The following is a 21,115-nucleotide window of genomic DNA, read 5'->3' as shown; positions in this document are numbered from 1 at the left end:
ATACTTTGAGAGAATGGCTTCTTCTGTGTAGCCTAATTGTTAAACATCACGGGATAAGCCTTTATGCCTTCAAAAAGATTCATTTATTCAGGTTGATCTGTATTTCTCAGGCATGTATGTATCAGTAAACTAAACAACCTTCTTTTTAGTCATATCTGTATGGAAATATCAATGTATAGAAGGAAAGAGAGTATGATTTTAAAAGATCCTTCACTCTAAGAGCATTAGTATTAGTGTATTTAATAGGAGGTGACTTCAAGGCCAGCACCTGTTTCCACCTCCTCTGTTCTGAATAGCAAGCAGTACCTGACAGTTGAGGTTGTAGCTGTGACTGCTTCTTCACCCCCATACCACCCTGACTCTTTTTGCCCCTGTGTTTCTCGCATTTAGCCGCATTGGAATCATGTGGACAGTTTGTTAAAATAACAGATTGGTGGGCCTCACCCTCAGAGTTTCTGATTCAGTGGGTCTGGGGTGGGGCTCAAGACTTTGCATTTCTAAAAAAGTGTTCCCAGATGATGCTTTGGCTGCTGATCTGAGAACCACTGCTTCAGTGTATTCCAGGAAGTTACTGGAATTCAACTAATACCTATTACTCGTAAGTCCTAGTTAGTGTAAGAGCTACCAAGGTGTGCCTGTTGCTCTTGTGATGCCCACTACGTAGGAGCTAAGACATGTTTGGAGATTGTGTGGTGATAGAAAGTGATACATGCCTTAAAGGAATGAAGATAAAATGCTACCTGAAATCAGAGGGTGCTAATACTACTTCTAGTAGAGGAGGCATTTTGGAGGATGAGTAAGGTTTGAATGTGTAGAATTGGGATGGAATATATCTCAGGTCCAGGGGGCAACATGATTAAAGGCTGGAGACTTAAGAGTATACAAGAAGTGTTTTATTAGACTTAGTTTCAGTATAACCTGTTTGATTTTTGGGGTTTTGTTTGTTAAATTATAAAGGCAGTCTGGGGCATTTAAAGCTAAGGAAACGTTTCCTCTTTGATTAGAAAATGAAAATGTAGTTGTACAACATGATACCTAATTTTTATGCAAACTTCTGATTTAGCCTGTGTTGCATTCATGCATTCCATATAATTTTATCTGTTTTAATGTGGAAATGAAAGCAAAGGATTTCCCCCCCCTTAGATTTAACTTGGTGCCTCATTCTTTTTCCTGAGAGGCGGAATGAGTTGAGTCTACGTGTGACTCTGTTTTGGCTGAGGTGCAAGTTTGCAAAGATATGAAAGAGCTTTCTTCACTTTCTGTGACTCCCTGCCACTATTTATTGGTAAATATTTGTATACCATAATTTATTTTAAAAACAATCAAACATCCTTTCCCCAGCACACACCAGACTAGCAATACTCTTAAGTTTTAGATGTTTGACATTTCATTCTGTTCCCCTCCTCCCCTTTTAAAAGCTTGTTTAGAGAATTAATTATGAACAAATCCATCAGCTTTTTGAATTACCCCTTGGATTTTCTTCTCAGTTTTTGAATTAGAATGTAGGTCTTGCAGTGGATATATTAAGATGACACATATCCTTGGGTTTTAATAAATCAACCAGTGCTTTATATTAAATGTTAAAAGGCTACTAAATCATATTAACATGTCATCAGCTGATTATTTCATATTGATGCTTTGTACCTTCTCCTTAGAACTCTTGAATTTCACATTGCCACCTTTGGAATATGAAAGGAAAAGTTTCATAGATATATTAGTGGGTACTTTTTCCAGATTAAAATATAATAGTAAACCCCATGGATCAAGTGGTAAAGTGTAGGTTTTCATTCAAAATAAATGTGAACGATACCCTTAGCTATTTTCATCTAATAGCAAATAAATATTTTTATTGAGAGGTATGAAGTATGTTGAATTTGTGAACAGCAAAACAAGCCTAACGTATGGGTTTTATTAGCTACATATTCAAAGAATTGAAATCTGCATTAGAATGATTTTTAAAAAAAACACAGTATTTTTCTGTTTTAAGTAGGTTTTGTGATAAAAAGAGAAGATGGAAAACAGGAAAAGCATCATCATTCCCTTGGATGTGACTATCTTCAAAAAGTACCCAAACTGTTGACTTAATCCTGAGTGTATTCCTACTTGAGGTCAAATTTACTTTTCTTCTCATTTCTCTCCCTTTGCCATTGAAAGTGTGGTTCTCTGCTCTGATCAGCAGGCTGGGTATCACCTGGGAGCTTGTTAGACATGCAGAGTCTTGCATCCCAGCATTGGCCCTACGCATAAACTCTCCATTTTGAACAAGATCTCTGTACATTAGTTTGAGGAGCAAGCCCTGCTCTGTCTTGTGACTTTGCTGTACCAAAATGTCACTAGCCTCACCTGGACCAGCTGATTTCCTAACAGGTTGCTGGTCAGTAATGTAATGACTTCTAGGTGCCTGGATCTTGACTTTCTTGTGATGCTGTTCTCTATTGAGTAAGCAAACAAAAAGCTTGTGTTGCTATGGGATTTTTAATGCTACTCTTTTGGGAGAGTGAAGTTTGGGAAGACACTAGATAACATTATCCAATAACATTACTATTCATTTATGTAATAAATGAGCTTAACATGTATGTACTTGGCTAACTTTTTCTTTTATTTTTTCTTATGTAATCTATTGCAGCTGCAATGTTTTGCTTCTCAGGTAATGTTTGGAAATTTATGAAGAAGTTGGGCAGTTTTCAAGATTTTGTTTTATTGAAGGATAGAAATGAATCTTTTAAAAATTGAGAAAATTCTTCATATAGGCAATGGAAAGTAGCATTCAGACAATACGTAAAACCTTTTTCCTTATTTGTCAACCCTTGTTGTTTTGCTTTGGGTTTTGGCCACTTACATTTGCTTTGAGAATGCTTCTAAAAAACTTAAATTGTTTTTTATTTACAACAGAATATATCTGTCACTTCATCATTGTGGATATCATCTGCTCCACTAATCTGATTGCTTTTGATTGTAAAGTAAAAAAGGTTTCTGGACATTTTACACACATTATTAAAATGTTTGCCAGATGTGTTGGGAAACATGCATTAAGTACTGTATGTTTAAGCTTGTAACATTTTGACATTGAAACTCCTATTCCCCTGAACTTTGACCATAAAGTCAGAATTCCTAACCACTGTAAGGGGAAACACAGCAGAGGGCAATGCTGTTAAAATCAGATAATTTATTGTATGTGGCTTGCTACAATTTATTGGCATAGACTAAGCTAAGCATAGCATTTAATTACATGATGAAATTATCATGCAAAGATAACATATTTTCCTCAGTTTTATTTTATGCATTTTGTTCAGTACAACTAACAAAACACAAGATTGCTGAGGTGTACTTCTTGTGGATGGTGGGGGGATGGGCAGAAAAGGTAGATTTGTATATAATGTTTAAAATATGAGAAGTGTAAGATTTTGATATTTTCTGGCATAATTAAATAAAAATGATTATTCAAGAGATTAGGTTCTACTTTAGCTTAAAAAAATAAATTGAGCACCTATCCTGTGCGTGATAATGGTGTTGGGTGTTAGGGATACAAGATGAATTAAGATGTGATCTCAGCCAGGGAGGATGGGAGTTTACCAGCAATTTTTCTTTTGTTTAGCTGTACCTTCTGAATGTTTATAATGAGCATATCTTATGTAATAAAAAAAATACAGAAGTTCCTATTTAAAAAGCCGTGTTCCACCCTTACCCATCTGATATCTTGGAGGAAGAGAGTGCAGTTATAGATGATTTTACTGTAAGAAGGTTGGTGCTAAGACAGATGTGTTCATTGAGTGCTGATGATCTCTCCTTTGTGGAGAAAGAAAGGGCAGTAACTTCAACCTAGCTGTTCAAGAAAGGTTTCTTGGAGAAAACAGTGGCTCTTATATAATAATTATTAAAGAAAAGTGGGAAGCCCAGGCCAGGCAGAGGGACGGATAAGCGCAGAGAGTGTGAAACATGGTGTGTGTTGGGAAATTTAAGTAGTTTGGTAGCAGATGAGAGATTGGTTGGTGGGGCTTATGAAGGGTCTGTTATTCAGCAGTTTGTGCTCATGAAGGGTTTGAAACAGGAGAGTAACTCTGTTTTTATACTTGTAAAAAATATTTAGCTTTCCTCCACTTAATTCTAATCTAAATATATACTAAAATGGGTAATTTTAGTAGGAATCGATATAATTTTCTTTTAACAGCAGGAGTTGAGATACTAAAGGAAATGTGACTTTTCTGCTTTTCTCCATCATGTAGAAAGGTTTCTCTAAGTGGCACTCTGCTAGTCCTGTAGCATGAACTCTACTGATATAATCTGGTCTAATCTGAAAGGAACCAAGAGTGACCTGTCTGGCCAGCTTCCTGTTGGGCTCTAATAATTTTACATCTATGTGGGCCTTCGTCTCTTCTCTTGCCACTGGCAGTGTCTGCTTCAGCTCAGATCTAAAGTTCTGCATTGGTGCAGTTCTAAAGACAGTTTTATTGATGTCTTGAGCCTCGTCCTTCTTGACCGTGGTGCCCAAGGGTTGGTGGTGATTTCATGTTCTGTGTTAGTGTTGGAAGTGGAGCATACTAGCTGGGTGCTAATAGGCTTTCTTGGCCTTGGTGTTGTCTTTTTGCGGGAGGGCTTAAACTAAAAATCTCTCTATCTTGCCTCTAGCTAGCAATCCTGCCTCTTAAAAAAGATAAACAACTTTGAAAGTGATTTAGAACTGTCTCTTCCTTCTGTCTTACTCTGAAATCTTTTCCCTTTTAGCAAGTAGTCTCCTTGTTCAACGTGTTTTCAAAAGGTTGGTAGGCAAGGTATTATTAGTTGCCGCATCGGAATACTTTACACTGTGTCCTTTGTTTAATCTTGTTTCCTTTTTAAAACTGGCTTAGATAAGGTGGCTTAGGTGATTTGGAGCCTTTTTGCACCAGGTCATGAATTTTCCCCCATGCCAAAGAAAACTTGTGACCTCTCTTCCCCTAGTTAGTGCACCTATTCATGTTTTACCCTTTGTCATACCTACTCTCTCCTCATCTGTTGTTAGGGTCACACAGTTTCCCTGATGAGGATTTGGGACCATTTCTTCCCGTCACCTGATTTTCAAGACACACACAGTTCTGCTTTCCTTTATCTGAAGGTTCTCAGCAACTTCCTACTTTCCAGATTCCTGCTTTTTGCAAGATTCTTCCCTAGACACAAGACACATGATCATTTGTTTTTAGTCATCAAATGGTTCATTAAATCAAGAGTTAAAAATACCCTATGCATGTACCAATTGTCTCCTACTTTTTTTCTCCTTTTTTTCATTTTCCGTGGTCCTGCTGGCTTCTCTCCTTTAGGGTTCATGATGTAATATCTGCGGATATTTGATTGTTTCGTATATGATTAACTGATGTTAGTGGCTATGCAGTGGTGTTTGATGCTTTAATATTAATGAGTAAAATTGAGTAGTAACTTGTGACTTATTTCAGATAGGCATATTTTATGTATAAAGTGGCTTGGTTAAAATTGACCCCATATAATGTGGCATAGCTTTATATAGAAATATAATAAAATCATGGTTAAAAAAAAACTCAAGGAATGTATGACGGGGTTTTTGCTGCTGATGAAATAAGTTTTCAGTCTCTGGGTGGTTCAGGGATATAAGATGAATTTACATTATTTTTTGTTGTATTTTATTTAAATTAAATTGGTTGGGATCACCTTATGTTCCTCCACCATTTATTACCTTTGTCTCTGTATCCTTTAGAGCAGAGATACTCTGCAGTTCTTGTATTTCTAGACAGTCTGATCTCTTTAAAAAATCTTCCTTCTTCAAACACTCAGTATTAAACTAACATGTATATTGGCTCTGTTACTTGTAATAACCAGAGTTAATATACTGAATTTCAGTGGTTTTAAATTATGTGCATATTTTTTTAAATTGGAAACACAACTTGTGATATTTAAAAGTACCCATAAATGTCCAAACATTTCATTGAAAGATGTGAAAACAGGCTTCTAGGGCCTGAGTCACTGCTGGGTTCTGGGCATGAACTTATAGGTAGGGAGCTGCTTTTGTTTTTTAAATAAGGACAAAGTTTATTTTTTTTAAAAATTTTATTTATTGATTTTTGGCTGCGTTGGGTCTTCATTGCTTTGCGTGGGCTTTCCCTAGTTGCGGTGAGCGGGGGCTATTCCTCGTTGCGGTGGGCGGACTTCTCATTGTTGTGGCTTCTCTTGTTGCGGAGCACGGGCTCTCGGCACGCGGGCTTCAGTAGTTGCAGCATGTGGGCTCAGTAGTTGTGGCTCGCAGGCTCTAGAGCACAGGCTCAGTAGTTGTGGTGCACGGGCTTAGTTGCTCCGAGGCATGTGGGATCTTCCCGGGCCAGGGCTCGAACCCATGTCCCCTGCATTGGCAGGTGGATTCTTAACCACTGCGCCACCAGGGAAGTCCCGGGGAGCTGCTTTTGTACTCCAAGTAGTAGCACGCTTGCCAGAGAAGCTGTCAGGGAAACTATTGCTCAGGAAGAGGAGTTTAGGGTGATATGTGTGTGTGTGTGTGTTTGTGTGTGTGTGTGTGTGTGTGTGTGTGTGTGTGTGTGTGTGTAGTGGGGAAGAAGTTTGTAGGAAATTTATAGCAAGCATATTGAAGACACTTTGATTACCATTTAAAATATTTTCCTATATATATATTATCCCTATAATAACAGGTTGTGTTTCTAATATCATTACTGTAAAATGTGAAAGTTTTTTTTTTTAATCCCCATTTGATAGTTTTCCCCAGAGCCACTGTTAACAGTTTGTATATCCTTTCTGTTGTTTTCTATGTATTTTTACATTAAATGTGAAATATAGTTTTATGTGGTTTACATAAATGGCATTTTAAAATATATCCTGGAGATAATTTTTTGTCAATTCATATAGAGTTACTAATTTCTTTTAGCTGATTTGTAGTATTCAGAAAAACAGTGATAGAATCATCTCTTGGGTCCTTGAGTTGCCATCAGTGTTGCAGCAGACATCTTTGTGCTGGTGCTGTGTTTCTCTAGGATGCCTTGATGCCTTAAAGTGGAATTACATATAGATAGATACATTTAGATAGATGTTGCCAGACCACCCTCTTAGAAGTGTGTGCTTGTATCAAGTGAGTATGAAAGTACGAATTTGTCCCATTTTATAGCCTACTTGAGTCCCCAAGTGTTAGATGTGAGTTTTTTTAAGATAATAACTTGATATCTCATTGCTTAAGCATTTAGTAACAGTTATGGTTTTACAAATCCTTTTGAAATAAAGTAGGATGAATATGGGGACATTGTTCATTAAGGGTCTTTCCTTCTATGTACAGTTGTGTGGGACATATTTTAACTTTTTTACAGGATCAGTCCATGTTTAAAGGTTATCACAGAAGGGAAATTTAACATGTCCTTCAAGTTAATTTGCTGTTATGTAAACTTTATAATCAGGAAATAACATTTGGAGAAAATGCCTCATTTTGCAATTTGACTTACTTTTATTTGGTCTTTATAGCATACATAGAACAAATTAGTATTCTCTTAAGATGATTATTTGCACATAGATGACATTTATTTTGTCACAGATCATCTAAGTTCTTTTTCATATATTTACTTCACACATGTTGCCATGTATAAGCGGTGACTCCTCCTGTTCTTTCTGATGGGTGCTTCCTTCCTGGAGATGGCAGGATTAATGTTGATGCTGGGCTTGCTTGCCATTCACAGGGATGGAATCATGGTATGGTGGGAAAGAGTTGGGAAGATTCAGATTTAAACCTCAAAGTGATGTGACTTTTTTGAGCTAGTTGCTGAACCTCTGGGAGGTTCCGTTTTCTCTATGTGTAAAATAGGATTGACAGTTCCTGTTATGGGGGTTTTTGTAAAGAGTGGAAATTCTGTGTATTAAGTACCTGAACATAGAAGGTACTCAATAGCTTGTAACCATTAACGGTCTTTTGACAACCTTTCTGCTTTAGAATGCTTTAGGAAGCAATTTTAGGATGAATTTTAGGAGAAAAAGGAAGTTCTCCTAATTTGTAACTTTGGCATACCCAGTGAATGGTGGAATAGTAATAATTGGAAACATTTGTGAGTGCTGGCCACTTTATAATTAAAAACAAACTGTTTTTGCCAAACTATTGTGTCTCCTAGTAGAGCAGTTTATTTTAGATAACATTTTATTAGTTCTAAGTCTTGTTTAAAAAAAGATTGCTTCTAAAGATGCAGACGTAGAGAATGGACTTGAGGACACGGGGAGGGGGAAGGGTAAGCTGGGACCAAGTGAGAGAGTGGCATTGACGTATATACACTACCAAATGTAAAATAGATAGCTAGTGGGAAGCAGCCGCATAGCACAGGGAGATCAGCTCGGTGCTTTGTGACCACCTAGAGGGGTGGGATAGGGAGGGTGGGAGGGAGACGCAAGAGGGAGGGGATATGGGGATATATGTATATGTACAGCTGATTCACTTTGTTATACAGCAGAAACTAACACACCATTGTAAAGCAGTTATACTCCAAATAAGATGTTAAAAAAAAAAGATTGCTTCTATTTCTGGCAATATGGAGGATTAGAAATGCTTACTGATACAGTTCAACTAAACATGCTAGATGATATAGCACACATATACATATGCACATGTTTTGGATTATATATTAAAATATACGTAAATCTTAAAATACATATAAATCTTTTAAATAAGTAGCTGAGCTGGTGGGAGAGTAAAGGAATTTTTATGAGGCTGGGGTCAGTTAATGCTGTAGATTTGATGTGCGCCCTGAAAGTACCTGCCAATTCCTGATAGCCTAGAGCCTGAGTTCTCATAGTCTCTGAACGTGGGGCACAGGAGATAAAGGCTGAGGCCAGAGCAGTGTAAAAAGACAAATGGAAGGCCTGTGGATAATATAAGGACTCTCAAAGGGCAACATCCTCCCAGGAGGAACCATCAAAAAGAATTCTTAATCATAATATCATACTTGTACTCTTCTGAGGCCAGAATTCATACTATCTGTGTGGCTTAAAGAAAAAAAAAAGGAGAAGTTTGAAGTGGATTGATAGTGAATCCAGCAGAAGAGAACACATATTTCTGGAAGAATTCTCTTTAAAGCAAGGACTCTTAAGCTTCCCTGCAGGCAGAGTCCCAAGAATATGAGCTCATACTCTAATATAAATGAACATATAATCTATTCTAAGTGAGAGTCAGATAAACTACATAAACTCTCAAAGATTGCAGATATTAGAATTACCCTATAGAATATAAAATCAACATGTTTGCTGTATAGAAGTAAATTAAGAAGAGACTGAGAATATGATGTAGGATCAAGAGAATCAAAATTCACTAGACAGATTTGCAAAAGATCCAAAGATATCTTCTATAAATGATACACACATAGTAATTTAAATTAAAAAAACAGATTGATTAAACAGATTAGACACAGTGAAAGGGAGGGAAGATAGACCTGAGGAGACCAAGATTAAAAATAGAAAATAAAGGTTAAGAGATGTGGAGGGATAGAATGAAATGTCTAACATGCTGAATCAGAATCTCAGAAAAATGATACTAGGATGGAGGATACATAATTCAAAGATAAAATTACTGAGTCCTATCTATCCAAAACTGGTGAAGTATCCAAATCCTCAGGAAGCCAATGAATACTAAATCAGATAAATAAAAGGAAATTCATACTTAGAGACATGATAACAAAACTGCAGAATATTGAAGACTCTGGGGGTAGAGGAAGTAATTACAGAGAAAAGACATATAACTCAGAAAGGCATGGCAGACATATGGCTCACATTTTAACAGAAGATAGTATGATGATATGCTCAGAGTGATGAGAAAAAAATCATCAACCTAGAATTCAAGGTATCATCATTCAAGAATTAATGCAAAATAAAGACATTTTCAACTAAAAGAATAACTAAAGGTGTAACCGTTCTGTGTATTTTACTGTTTTGTGAGTTGGGAAGAGGAAAGGAAGAAAAAGTCAGGTGGTAGGGGAAGAGCAGTGAGGTGACTAGGAGGTTATTTGTGATTTAACCTCCCCATGAGCCCCAGAATACTTAGTAAATTCCATTAAAAAATTAAGAAACACTTTGTGTGAGTTGATTGCTTCTGATGACTGATAAAAGCTGGATTTGGTTGTCTTTGCAGTTTGTAAGGCTGAATGCTGATGTCAATGTTATGGTGAATTGAGGAGTAGGAACTCAGACCCTGGGGGCGGGTGGATGGCTGTGAACACTCTTAAGGCTATGATTTTGGGGTTCAGACCAGGTTTAATGAGTTCTCCCAGAAGAAAGGGATGCCCTGGCTGACAAATGTTAAGAAAAAAAGTCATCTTAAGTTTGCTATTTGGAATAGAATCCCATTCACAGCAAGTTACATAGTCAAGACCAGTCTACTTGCTCATTGTTTACTAGACTATGCCCCAGAGTTAGTGCAAACAGCTGCATTTCTGAATATATTTTTATCTCTGTAAATTTTCTTTTTGAATAGTCTTTCATAAGCTTTGATGGAAAGCTAGCTTAAATTGTTACTGTATGTATCTACTTTCATCAGAGTGGCTATAGTGAAGTGAGATGGTAGTCTAGGATTGGTTAAAATCTTAAGAACAGAGCAGGTTCTTAGACCAGAGCCAAAATCTTAAACTTTTCAGTTGAGGTCACTGTGATGAAAACAATCTGCATTTTGACTACTCTTTGGATGTTATTAAAGTATCCATACAATTGTTTGTTCATTTGTGAATTATGGACATAATAAAATGCCCATAAAAGCTGTATCTCCTAGAGACTTCAATAGAGATTTGTATGGAATATGAAAATAATTTACATTCATGTTTTCGGTGTTTTCTTGTTTTCTTTTGAATGGAAATAAAAGCCAATGTTACCATGATGTGTTTGATAACTTACTGTGGGTGAAGACTTAGAGACTGAGTCTCTAAGCTCTCCCTTTATGTCTTTAATCTCTGTCTGTCGAAGTCAGAGCCAAACTTCTTTGGCTTATCTTAAACTGGATAAAATATCTGTTTACATATTCAGAATAAACAACTAAAACCATTTTGTTTTCAACTAATGAAATCACCTTGTGAATGAATCAGAGGTGTTCGAAGCCATTACATGAGTCTGGTTTTTATGATTTTTGTGGCACAATCTACAGTGAATACTCTGAACATGGAGTTTCAGTGAAACTTTTAACTTGCTTGGCTTTGAGAACATTTCTGTGATCATGGTCATGTTGGCTTGATGGGACTTGACAGTCCTTGAAATTGGCTTTTATTAACTTTAGGCTCTTCGATATAACTTATTGAAACTAGTCATAAAATGTACAGAACTCTGCTCAAATTATCTGATTTAAAACAAGGATTTGTATTGACCTTTCAATAGCCAAGTAGTTGGGAAGGCTAAAAGTGATTTATTTTTCTTGTTTTACATAGATTAAACCCAGGATAATTATCAAGTTTCATTACGTAAATCCTGTTTGGCACAGGAAGTTGGAATATTCTCTTTCTTAGGAATGTATCTGATTATAAAAATATCATAATTCTTGGTGGAGTCAGCATCAGTATCTGTGTAGGAAGTCTCCACTCTCCTGCTTAACTCTCAGTTGCCAAACGTACACACATGACTTTCTGATACGTGTTTTAGGAGTCTTTTCTCTTCTCTGAATCAGGGGAACCAAATTCCTTTTGGAAGGAGGATACTTAGTAAGATACTAAGAACCTGGTTCCTCTTGGTTTTGTTCTTAAGTGCAATAGAATTAGGTTTCGTAAGCATGGTGTCATTTTTAGGTAGAAAGATGATACCAGATGTTCATAGACTATAATATTGAAAGAGCTGGCTCATCAGGTACAGGACTATCCGTGCACAGTGTGAAAATAAATGTCAAACAAAAGCACTTAATCTGGTGGGAAATCTAAGGCAAGATGCTAAAATAACACTTTAAAATTTTTGAATTTATTTCTTAAAAAGTAGTCAACTTGTGAGTGTTCCAAAGGAGGTATTCGTTACTGCTGTTCAGGGACAAACCCTTCAAGTGGAAAATAAAACTTAAATCATGGTTACAGAAGTTTTTATGTAATAAAGTCAGGCCATTTATGCCAGTTATGGCTTGTCATGTATTACTTCAGAAATGCTTGGCAAGTTTGTTCTCAGTGACTCATTACCCATCCTAAAAGTATCAATAAAATGATGCTGAGTAGAAATTGGACCTCAGACCCTCCTAGGACTCTTTAACTGCTGCCTGCCCCACCCTTCTGATCTCTGAAGGTAAGGGGAGGGAGCTGTATACACTGGGGAGGTAAGGAGATTTATGAAATAAAAAATATTCTTTGGGCTTCCCTGGTGGCACAGTGGTTGAGAGTCTGCCTGCCGATGCAGGGGACACGGGTTCGTGCCCCAGTCTGGGAAGATCCCACATGCTGCGGAGCGGCTAGGCCTGTGAGCCATGGCCGCTGAGCCTGCACGTCCGGAGGCTGTGCTCTGCAATGGGAGAGGCCACAACAGTGAGAGGCTCGCGTACCGCCAAAAAAAAAAAAAAAAAAAATTCTTGGTTTCTAGGAGAGAAAATTAATGTTTCTTTTCCTTCTCTTCTAGATTGTCCTTTTACTCGGGCCACTCTTCGTTCTCCATGTACTGCATGATGTTCGTGGCAGTAAGTACTTTGTGTCTGTTGATGGTGGCATACGTGCTGCCTGCACTTTGTGTGTTCAGCTTTGGTGTCCTCTCCTGTGAGACCCCTCTGACATTCTCATCGGCTTCACTTCTCAGTCAGCTGTAAGCCATTGCTGGCTGCTGGGGTGAGGAGTTTGGTTTATTGCACTTGAAGGCAGCTGTTGTTGCTCCTATTTGAGCAGGTTTTATTTTCCTTCCACTTTGTGAAACATTTCCCAGACTGCTTTCCATGGGACTAGAAAGGTTCTAACTTCAGGGAGAGCCAGTTGCTGCTTCAGAGGCTTGTCATCTGTACAGTCTCCCGATGGCGATTCTAATTGCACTTGCATTATACAAAGTCAACAGTGAAGAGTTAGAGAAGACTGGCACCCATATTTTGCATATCAAACTAGAGATGAATGTGTAGTGAGAGTAATTAGTGGAAGACCAGGCTTTAGGGCACACACAAGGGGTCTTTAAACGTCAATTTAATTGACTTTTATTTTTTATAATGTCTTCTGTGTCTGTGTGTCTCTCTGTATGTATAAAATTATCAAAATTTGGTGGGAAAAGAAGGGAGAGGAGAAGATCTCTACCTTAACAGATCAGCTTTAATTTTTGTCTTGATTTTGTTTGTAAGTGGATTTTTTTATATAGTTGTGCTGTGTAAATTTGCTGTTTCCCATTCCCCTTCCCCCTCTGATCACATTAAGTGCTATATGATATTAAATTCAGGACATGGATTAAAGATTCACGATGTGTATTGTTAAGAGTAGCCTGCTGGGAGTTATTTGGTTTCATTTAGAGAATTTAACATCAGTTTTACCAAATCTTCCTTTTATTTGAAAAAAAAATTCCAAAAAATGAAAGAATGTAAAATTTATAAAACGTAAAAATTGCAGATGTGTTATATAAAATTCAAACCCAAACTTCAAAACCTTTTCAATAGAGCTAATTTTTGGCTTCTTCAACATTTCTGCAAATTTCAAGGCTTTCATCTTATGTTAATTTTGTGAGGAAGCAACAGGGTACCGATTCAGCAGAATTTAGAGTTTCCTTTTTAAAATATTCACCCAAATGTTTCTGAAAATGTGCCATGGGAAATGTGACTTATTTGACGGTAGTAACAGCAAATACTGTTCTAGCAATCTCTGTTCATTTATCTTTTTAGGAAAAATTAACAAGTTTTCTAAAGGGAGCCACCATATTTTTTTCTCTTTAAACAGGACATGGGGAGTGGGGGAGAAGGGGAAGGCTGGCAATGGCTAGAGCTATTAATATATCCTGAGAACTTTTCCCAAAGCAAAGTTTGTGTCCATACTGAACGGCTTTTGAATGTTTGTAGGCCCCAGAGCCAGACATCACCAGGGCTACTTTTGTGGTTTGTTATTCCCTCACCTGTGTGTCAGTATCTTTAAGTCCCTCTTTATGAGAGAGAACTAAGAATCTGAGGTTTGGTTGATGTTGATGATGATGTGCATTTACACTACTCTTAAGTTTTGACTCCTTCTGAAAGCTCCCATGAAGTAGGAGAGGAGGGATGATTGCCACCCTTTCACAGTCATAGATGGGGAAATAGGGGCCTTGGGAGGAGGCCGCTAAGGTCTACAAGCTCTCTGGGAATCTCTTGTTAATCAGGCTCCCTTGCTTTGTTGACTACTTGAGCTGGACCCTAGTCCAGTTATTTCGAAGGAGGTCAGGTGATGCAGATCTCTGAAAATAAAGTGGTGACCTATAACTTCCACTGTTTTGTTTTCATAAATTTATTTATTTTATTATAAATTTATTTATTTTATTATTATTTTTTTGGGCTGATTTGGGTCTTTGTTGCTGCGCATGGGCTTTTCTCTGTTTGCAGCGAGCAGGGGCTACTCTTCGTTGTGGTGTGCGGGCTTCTCATTGTGGTGGCTTCTCGTTGTGGAGCATGGGCTCTAGGCACGCGGGCTTCAGTAGTTGCGCCATGCAGGCTCAGTAGTTGCGGCATGCAGGCTCAGTAGTTGTGGCTCGCAGGCTCTAGAGCGCAGGCTCAGTAGTTGTGGTGCATGGGCTTAGTTGCTCCGCGGTATGTGGGGTCTTCCTGGACCAGGGATCGAACTGGTGTCCCCTGCATTGGCAAGCAGATTCTTAACCACTGTGCCACCAGGGAAGCCCTCCACCCACTGTTTTTAATTTCAAAGAATATTCTCAGCTGTATCATACTCCATGCCTTATATTTACTTTTGCTCTTCTTCTTTTCTCCTTTGACCCTTCTTAAAATATCTGTATATTCACTCAAATAGAAACTTTTACTGAGCTCTTCTGTGAAATATGAAATTAACGTATAGAGGGTGAAATTATAGAGGGCCTCGATGGCCAGCCCACTCTGTGGACACCCAGGAGCAAACGAGGAGGCAAATTAGGGCTGTAAGCAGAGGGCAGATTACCTCAACTCTATAGTTCGGTGGTTGGGTCAGTATCAGCTATTTAGATGTAAAGGTATAATGCAAAAGAAAAAGCTCAAATAGGTTTGTCATAGACCAAGAAATTTCTGGAGAAGCAAGCAGACCAGAGCAGCCATGCACTGCGTTTCACTGACTCGGAGCAGTGGAAATATTTAGTTGATGTGGATGTAGGCTCCAGCTTTTATTTCAGCCGCTGAACACACAGATGTCTCCTTGCCTTCCAGCGTTCACATTTATATACCACACTTAACCACTACGCCCCCGCCCCAGATTCCTTAGGCAATGACTCGCCTTGCTCCCCTAGGCATCTTGGCATCATGCGTCAGTCCCAGATTCAGGTGGAGATGTAGTCATTTAAATCCTCTCTGAGGACAGTCTTTGATAGCCAGAACTTCCCTGTCAATTCCTGACACCCAGAAATTAACTTCTGGTTCAAAATGTCTCTTAAAGAAAATACCCGACCATTGTTCTCCTCAGGCAGGGAGCCGAGCCCTGCACACTTTACAGTGCCTGGAGTTAGACCTGTGAAAACCACCTAGGTTGGCAGCAGGGTAGGGTTGCATGTAGCCAGTTGATGTGTTTAGTGACTCCCCTGGAGTTTGGCCACATGCCAAAGATTCCAAATTTACTTGATTGTTCAGGAAAAGAGGAATGGGATGAGACTGTCCTTTTTTCAGTACAGTAAGGAATACACTAAAGTACTTTTCCCAGCACTGTCATGTTGAGACTGTAACCCCAGAGTGTTTATATCACTGCCTGTTATGAAATTTCTATATAAAACACTACAACAGGAACCAAGTACCTCTCAGTGTCAGTGCTTCAGCTTGGCTTCCCTCCCTGCCACAGAATGCCTTGTATCTGGGCCTTGCCCCCATCTCTGTGTTTAGATAGTGCTTGCCCCCATCTCTGTCTTACTCAGACCCTCTGACACCACCTACTTTCCTCAGCATTTGTACAGTCCCTCATCTGGCATTGACCGTACACTACCTAGCACTGTTGATATTTCATGAAGATGTTTCTCAAACTGTGAATTAATGTGAGCATTGGGCAAATGGCCCATAAACTACATGAATCCTGCCTAATTTTAAGGTAGGATTTGAGATTTAAATTCAGGAACTCTGTGAATCCTAAAGATGGTAAAATTAAAGTCTAGACAAGAATAAACTGAGGCCTGCCTTGCAGTGCTCTCCTGGCCAGGTCTCTCATCAGATGAAGGTGGAACAATACAATGTGCCTGGCTTGGTATTAGAAGCAATGTTTCAAAATAAGTAGACCAAGGTATATTTCTTTGTGTTGAGCATGCTGTTGCTAGTCTAATTCAGGGGTTGGCAGATTTTTTCAGTCACAGGTCAGATAATATTTAGGCTTTGTAAGCCAGGTGCAATCTCAGTCGCATATTCTTCTTTTTCAAATAGCCCTTTAAAAATGTGAAAATAATCCCTTGACTGTGGTTGAAAATGGGGGGGAACCCTCTTATTTTTTTTAATATGATTTTTAAATTTTTATTTATTTTATTTACTTATTTTTGGCTGCATTGGGTCTTCATTGCTGTGCGTGGGCTTTCTGTAGTTGCGGCAAGTGGGGGCTACTCTTCTTTGCAGTGCACGGGCTTCTCATCGCGGTGGCTTCTCTTGTTGTGGAGCACGGGCTCTAGGCATGCGGGCTTCAGTAGTTGTGGCGCGCAGGCTTCAGTAGTTGTGGCTCGCGGGCTCTAGAGTGCAGGCTCAGTAGTTGTGGTGCAAGGGCTTAGTTGCTCCGCGGCATGTGGGATCTTCCCGGACCAGGGCTTGAACCCGTGTCCCTTGCATTGGCAGGCGGATTCTTAACCACTGCACCACCAGGGAAGCCAGAAACCGTCTTATTTTAAGAATAAAGTACAGTCATACCTTATTTTATTGTGCTTCACTTTATCACACTTCACAGATAGTACGTTCTTTGTAAACTGAAGATTTGTGGCAACCCTGCACCAAGCAAGTCTATGGGTGCCATTTTTCCAATAGCATTTGCTCACTTCATGTCTCTGTATCACATTTTGGTAATTCTCAAAATATTTCAGACTTTTTCATTATTACTGTTATATCTGTGATCAGTGATCTTTGATATTACTGTTGCAAAAATACTACAACTCGCTGAAGGCTCAGATGATTGTTAGCATTTTTTAGCAAAGTATTTTTAAGTTAAGGTATGTACTCTTTTTAAGACAAAATGCTATTGCACACTTAATGGACTGTACAGTATAGCGTAAACATAACTTGTATATGCACTGGGAAACCAGAAAATTCATGTGACTCTCTTTATTGCGATATTCACTCTACTGCAGTGGTCTGAAGCCAAACCCACAATATCTCCAAGGTATGCCCGTATTAAGAGACTTTATGAGACAATAGCATTTTATAGTTAAGTGTTACAAGGTCAGTCTCGGAAAGGCAAAATAAAAATAAACCAGCTTCAAAAAATACCTTGTTCAACAATCAAATTTTAAAAAATCAATTTTAAAAAAGGATCTACAACTAGATCCTTTAATGGAAGCTAAATTTTTTTTTTCCTTCAGAAGTTTTAGACAACAAAAGAAAGGTGATATCCTACTCTTCAGTGATAATAAAATAATGGAAGAATGTTTATGTAGTGTCATAGACATTGAGTTTCCTTACTTTTTAAAAAAGTGTAATTTTTACACAAAAAGAAAAATGTGTACAGCTTTTTTCCAGCGTGGTCCTGTGCACTGGGAAGTCCTCACTGTTTATTCTGACAACGTCATCTGTGTGACCCATATCGTGAGGCTCTTCATAAAGTGACCCACAACTGTTAGCTCTGTGTTTTGGGGGAGGCCTCTCTGCACTTGCCAGTGAAGCATTTGCTGCCTGCACGGTGGAGCTTCTTCCTACAACGCTCCTCTCTGGGCTTGAATATCTAGTTATTTTGAGCAAATTGACTCCTGTCCTTTTTGCCCGAAAGAATAAAAACATTGCCTTTATGAATCTCTAGTAATATCCCAGCTAAGCAGCTTTTCTTTCTTTAAAAATATCAGGCATAGTAGCTTATTTTCAACCCATTTTCAGTAGGTTTTACTTTGCTAAGAGAGATTGGACACTTTATCCTGCATTGAGCCGTAAGATTTACATGGGGTTTTCCTGACCGGAAGCCCTACCTGGAAGAGTGGCATTTGCTCATTTTGGAGGCAAAAACTACCCCTGAAACCTTCCTTTTCACGAAGGCCAGTGGTGAGGCCTGGTTTCAGTGAGAGCGTTCCTTGGAGGATATTGGTGGAGTGTGGCGACAAGGCTAATTCTCTTCAAACTAGTTTCTGCTTTCTGAAACTGGGCTCTGCAGTCAGTGGTTGTAACTGATTTGCTCTGAGCTCTTGATTTGACTCACTGGTCAGGTTCAAGACAGGGAGGGATAGACAGACCTCACCGCAGTCTCCTTTGGGCCTTGAGGTTAACGCTCTCTCCCTATCACATCCTCCTGTGGTATTTGTCTCTCCTCCTCCTTTTAATAGGTGAAAATGGGGGGAGGGAGGAGTGTAAAGGTTAGTGAAGCATATGCTGTATCTTTGTCTTTCCTGTTAACTCTTTTTCATTTCCCAACTTGTGTCTCCTGGAAATCCAAGGCCTGTTGCATTTTCCTGTATGTTAGAGCAGGGATGCCACCAGGCAGGCTCATGTGTTCCTTTTATAAACATGACTGTTCTCTTAAATATTTCAGGACAGTGTTCAAATTGGTGGGGGAGGTAGGCATAGGAGTCCTTTATACGCAAGCGAAGACTGGACACCTAACTGGGGATTCTCCTCCATCCATTCTCTCTCCTTGGCTCACCCTTGTGTTAATTCCCTTTGCTTCCCCTCTTAAAAACTTAGTTACCACTGCAAATCCAGCTCAGTGTAAATCCCTGGATTAGGCCCTCTTTTCTACCTGCCTCTTTATGTCTACAAGTCTTCCACTGCTGACTGGAGTTTTGTGGATTGCCTTAGTAATGAAACTCGCCAGCTGCATTTGTTTTCATCCTTTGTTCCTTTGCTGTCCTGCACTGGGGCTTCATGAATCCTGTACTATCACAGTGTGAAGCTTTTGCTTCTGGGAAGCACCTCAGTGAACTGCTGCAGGTCATTGCTTTTGTTCTGCTGTTTCCACCTTGTCTTTTATTTCTAGTTGTGAACTTTCTATTTTGGAGCTTTTTCCTTCACCAGAAAGTTGGATGATAGGATTGGGAGGGATCCAGAGGCTAGAATCTCTCATCAAGCAGTACCCCCTTCCCCCCAATGAAATACCCACTGGGCAAGTCAGTTAGCTAGGCCAAAGTGAAGCATGTTCAGAGAAGAATGTTAGAATGGGCCTGAGAGAATGACAGTTGAGTCATTTGGCTTAGGGGCTCACACCCTTGTACTGTTTGCAGAAAAAAAGTCATAGAAGTAAATCCCATGCCTAGTGCCACAGTTCTCTTGTAATGGTGCCTTCAGTGGACATTTAGTATGTTCTGATGTGGGATTTTATTTTTCTAAGTTTTTCTCCTTGTTTGAACCCAGGTGTACAAACAGCCTGTTTTCCTTTTCATTTGAAACGTACCTTTTTAAAAACTAAAACTATCATTTGAGTCGCAGAAATTCAAATTTTAAAATAAAACAAAACAGGATTTTGGTTAAACACAGAGAGGAGGCTGTTAACTGGCTTTTTTTTTTTTTGCGGTACGTGGGCCTCACTGTTGTGGCCTCTCCCATGGCGGAGCACAGGCTCTGGATGCGCAGGCTCAGTGGCCATGGCTCACGGGCCCAGCCGCTCCGCGGCATGTGGGATCTTCCCGGACCGGGGCACGAAACCATGTCCCCTGCATCGGCAGGCGGACTCTCAACCACTGCGCCACCAGGGAAGCCCAAAACTTTTTTTTTTTTTTAAACATCTTTATTGGAGTATAATTGCCTTACAATGGTGTGTTAGTTTCTGCTTTATAACAAAGTGAATCAGCTGTACATATACATATATCCACATATCTCCTCCCTCCCTATCCCACCCCTCTAGGTGGTCACAAAGCACCGAGCTGATCTCCCTGTGCTATGTGGCTGCTTCCCACTAGCTATTTTACATTTGGTAGTGTATATGTGTCCATGCCACTCTCACTTGGTCCCAGCTTACCCTTCCCCCTCCCCGTGTCAAGTCCATTCTCTAGTAGGTCTGCGTCTTTTTTATCTTTTGGTTGTAAGCAGCTGACTTACGTATATCTCCTAGAGGAGAGGACGGTTTATAGTAAAGACATACATGGATTAGAACAGGCACACCAACAGGAACAGAACTTTTTCCATGTGTCTCATTGACCACCTGGTTTTTTTACAGTGTGGCTGCCACTCCACACCGTGGCTGCTTCATTCTTTTCTATTAAACGGCTCATTCTTATCTAACCATAGCTTTTGCTTCCTCTTTAGTTTCCAAGTAGCCTATCATGTGTCCATTAGGTGCCATTTCTACAACTTCTGAAAATAGAGAACTCCTTTTCACTCCCAGTGTAAATCCCAGAGGGCACATTACAGCCCAGCAGATTTCTAGGTCAAGCCTGTCATAAGTCATACTCAGTGCCCTCCCAGAAAATAAGGCAGGGCTATGTGGTCCCCTTCAATTTTGTCTGTGGATCAGCAGTTTCCCCCAGAGGGAAAATTGAAAGCTTTTTAAAAAAATTATTATTTTTGGGCAGCGTTGATCTTTGTTGCTGCACGTGGGCTTTCTCTAGTTGCGGAGAGCGGGGGCTGCTCTTCGTTGCGGTGTGTGGGCTTCAGCAGTTGCAGCTCATGGGCTCTACGGTGCACGGGCAGCAGTTGTGGCTCATGGGCTCTAGGGTGCATGGGCTCAGTAGTTGTGGCTCATGGGCTCTAGGGCGCAGGCTCAGTAGTACTGGCGCACGGGCTTAGTTGCTCTGCTGAAGCCCGTGGGATCTTCCCGGACCAGGGCTTGAACCTGTGTCCCCTGCATTGGCAGGCGGATTCTTAAACCACTGTGCCACCAGGGAAGCCTGGGAGAACTGAAAATTGTAGATGCTGCCACTGAACCAGTCTGGTACCATATACAACATTGGATATGGAGTTCTGTAA

At 39.5% G+C, this 21,115-nt stretch overlaps 1 protein-coding gene across 2 annotated transcripts in view; it reads left to right on the top strand.

The window, feature by feature from the left end:
• PLPP1 (phospholipid phosphatase 1) overlaps nt 1-21,115 on the top strand; it is a 118,928-nt gene that overhangs the window by 93,761 nt on the left and 4,052 nt on the right. For both annotated transcript variants that reach the window (XM_030843310.2, XM_030843306.2), the window contains exon 4: nt 12,544-12,601. In XM_030843310.2, coding sequence (XP_030699170.1) covers nt 12,544-12,601 — 58 coding nt within the window. The remainder of the gene's footprint in view (nt 1-12,543; nt 12,602-21,115) is intronic.

The sequence above is a fragment of the Globicephala melas genome, chromosome 3 (genome assembly GCF_963455315.2).
Source record: "Globicephala melas chromosome 3, mGloMel1.2, whole genome shotgun sequence".
Classification (NCBI taxonomy): Eukaryota; Metazoa; Chordata; class Mammalia; order Artiodactyla; family Delphinidae; genus Globicephala; species Globicephala melas.
Note: the sequence above shows the minus strand (reverse complement) of the source record. Positions and strands in the feature narration are given on the sequence as shown.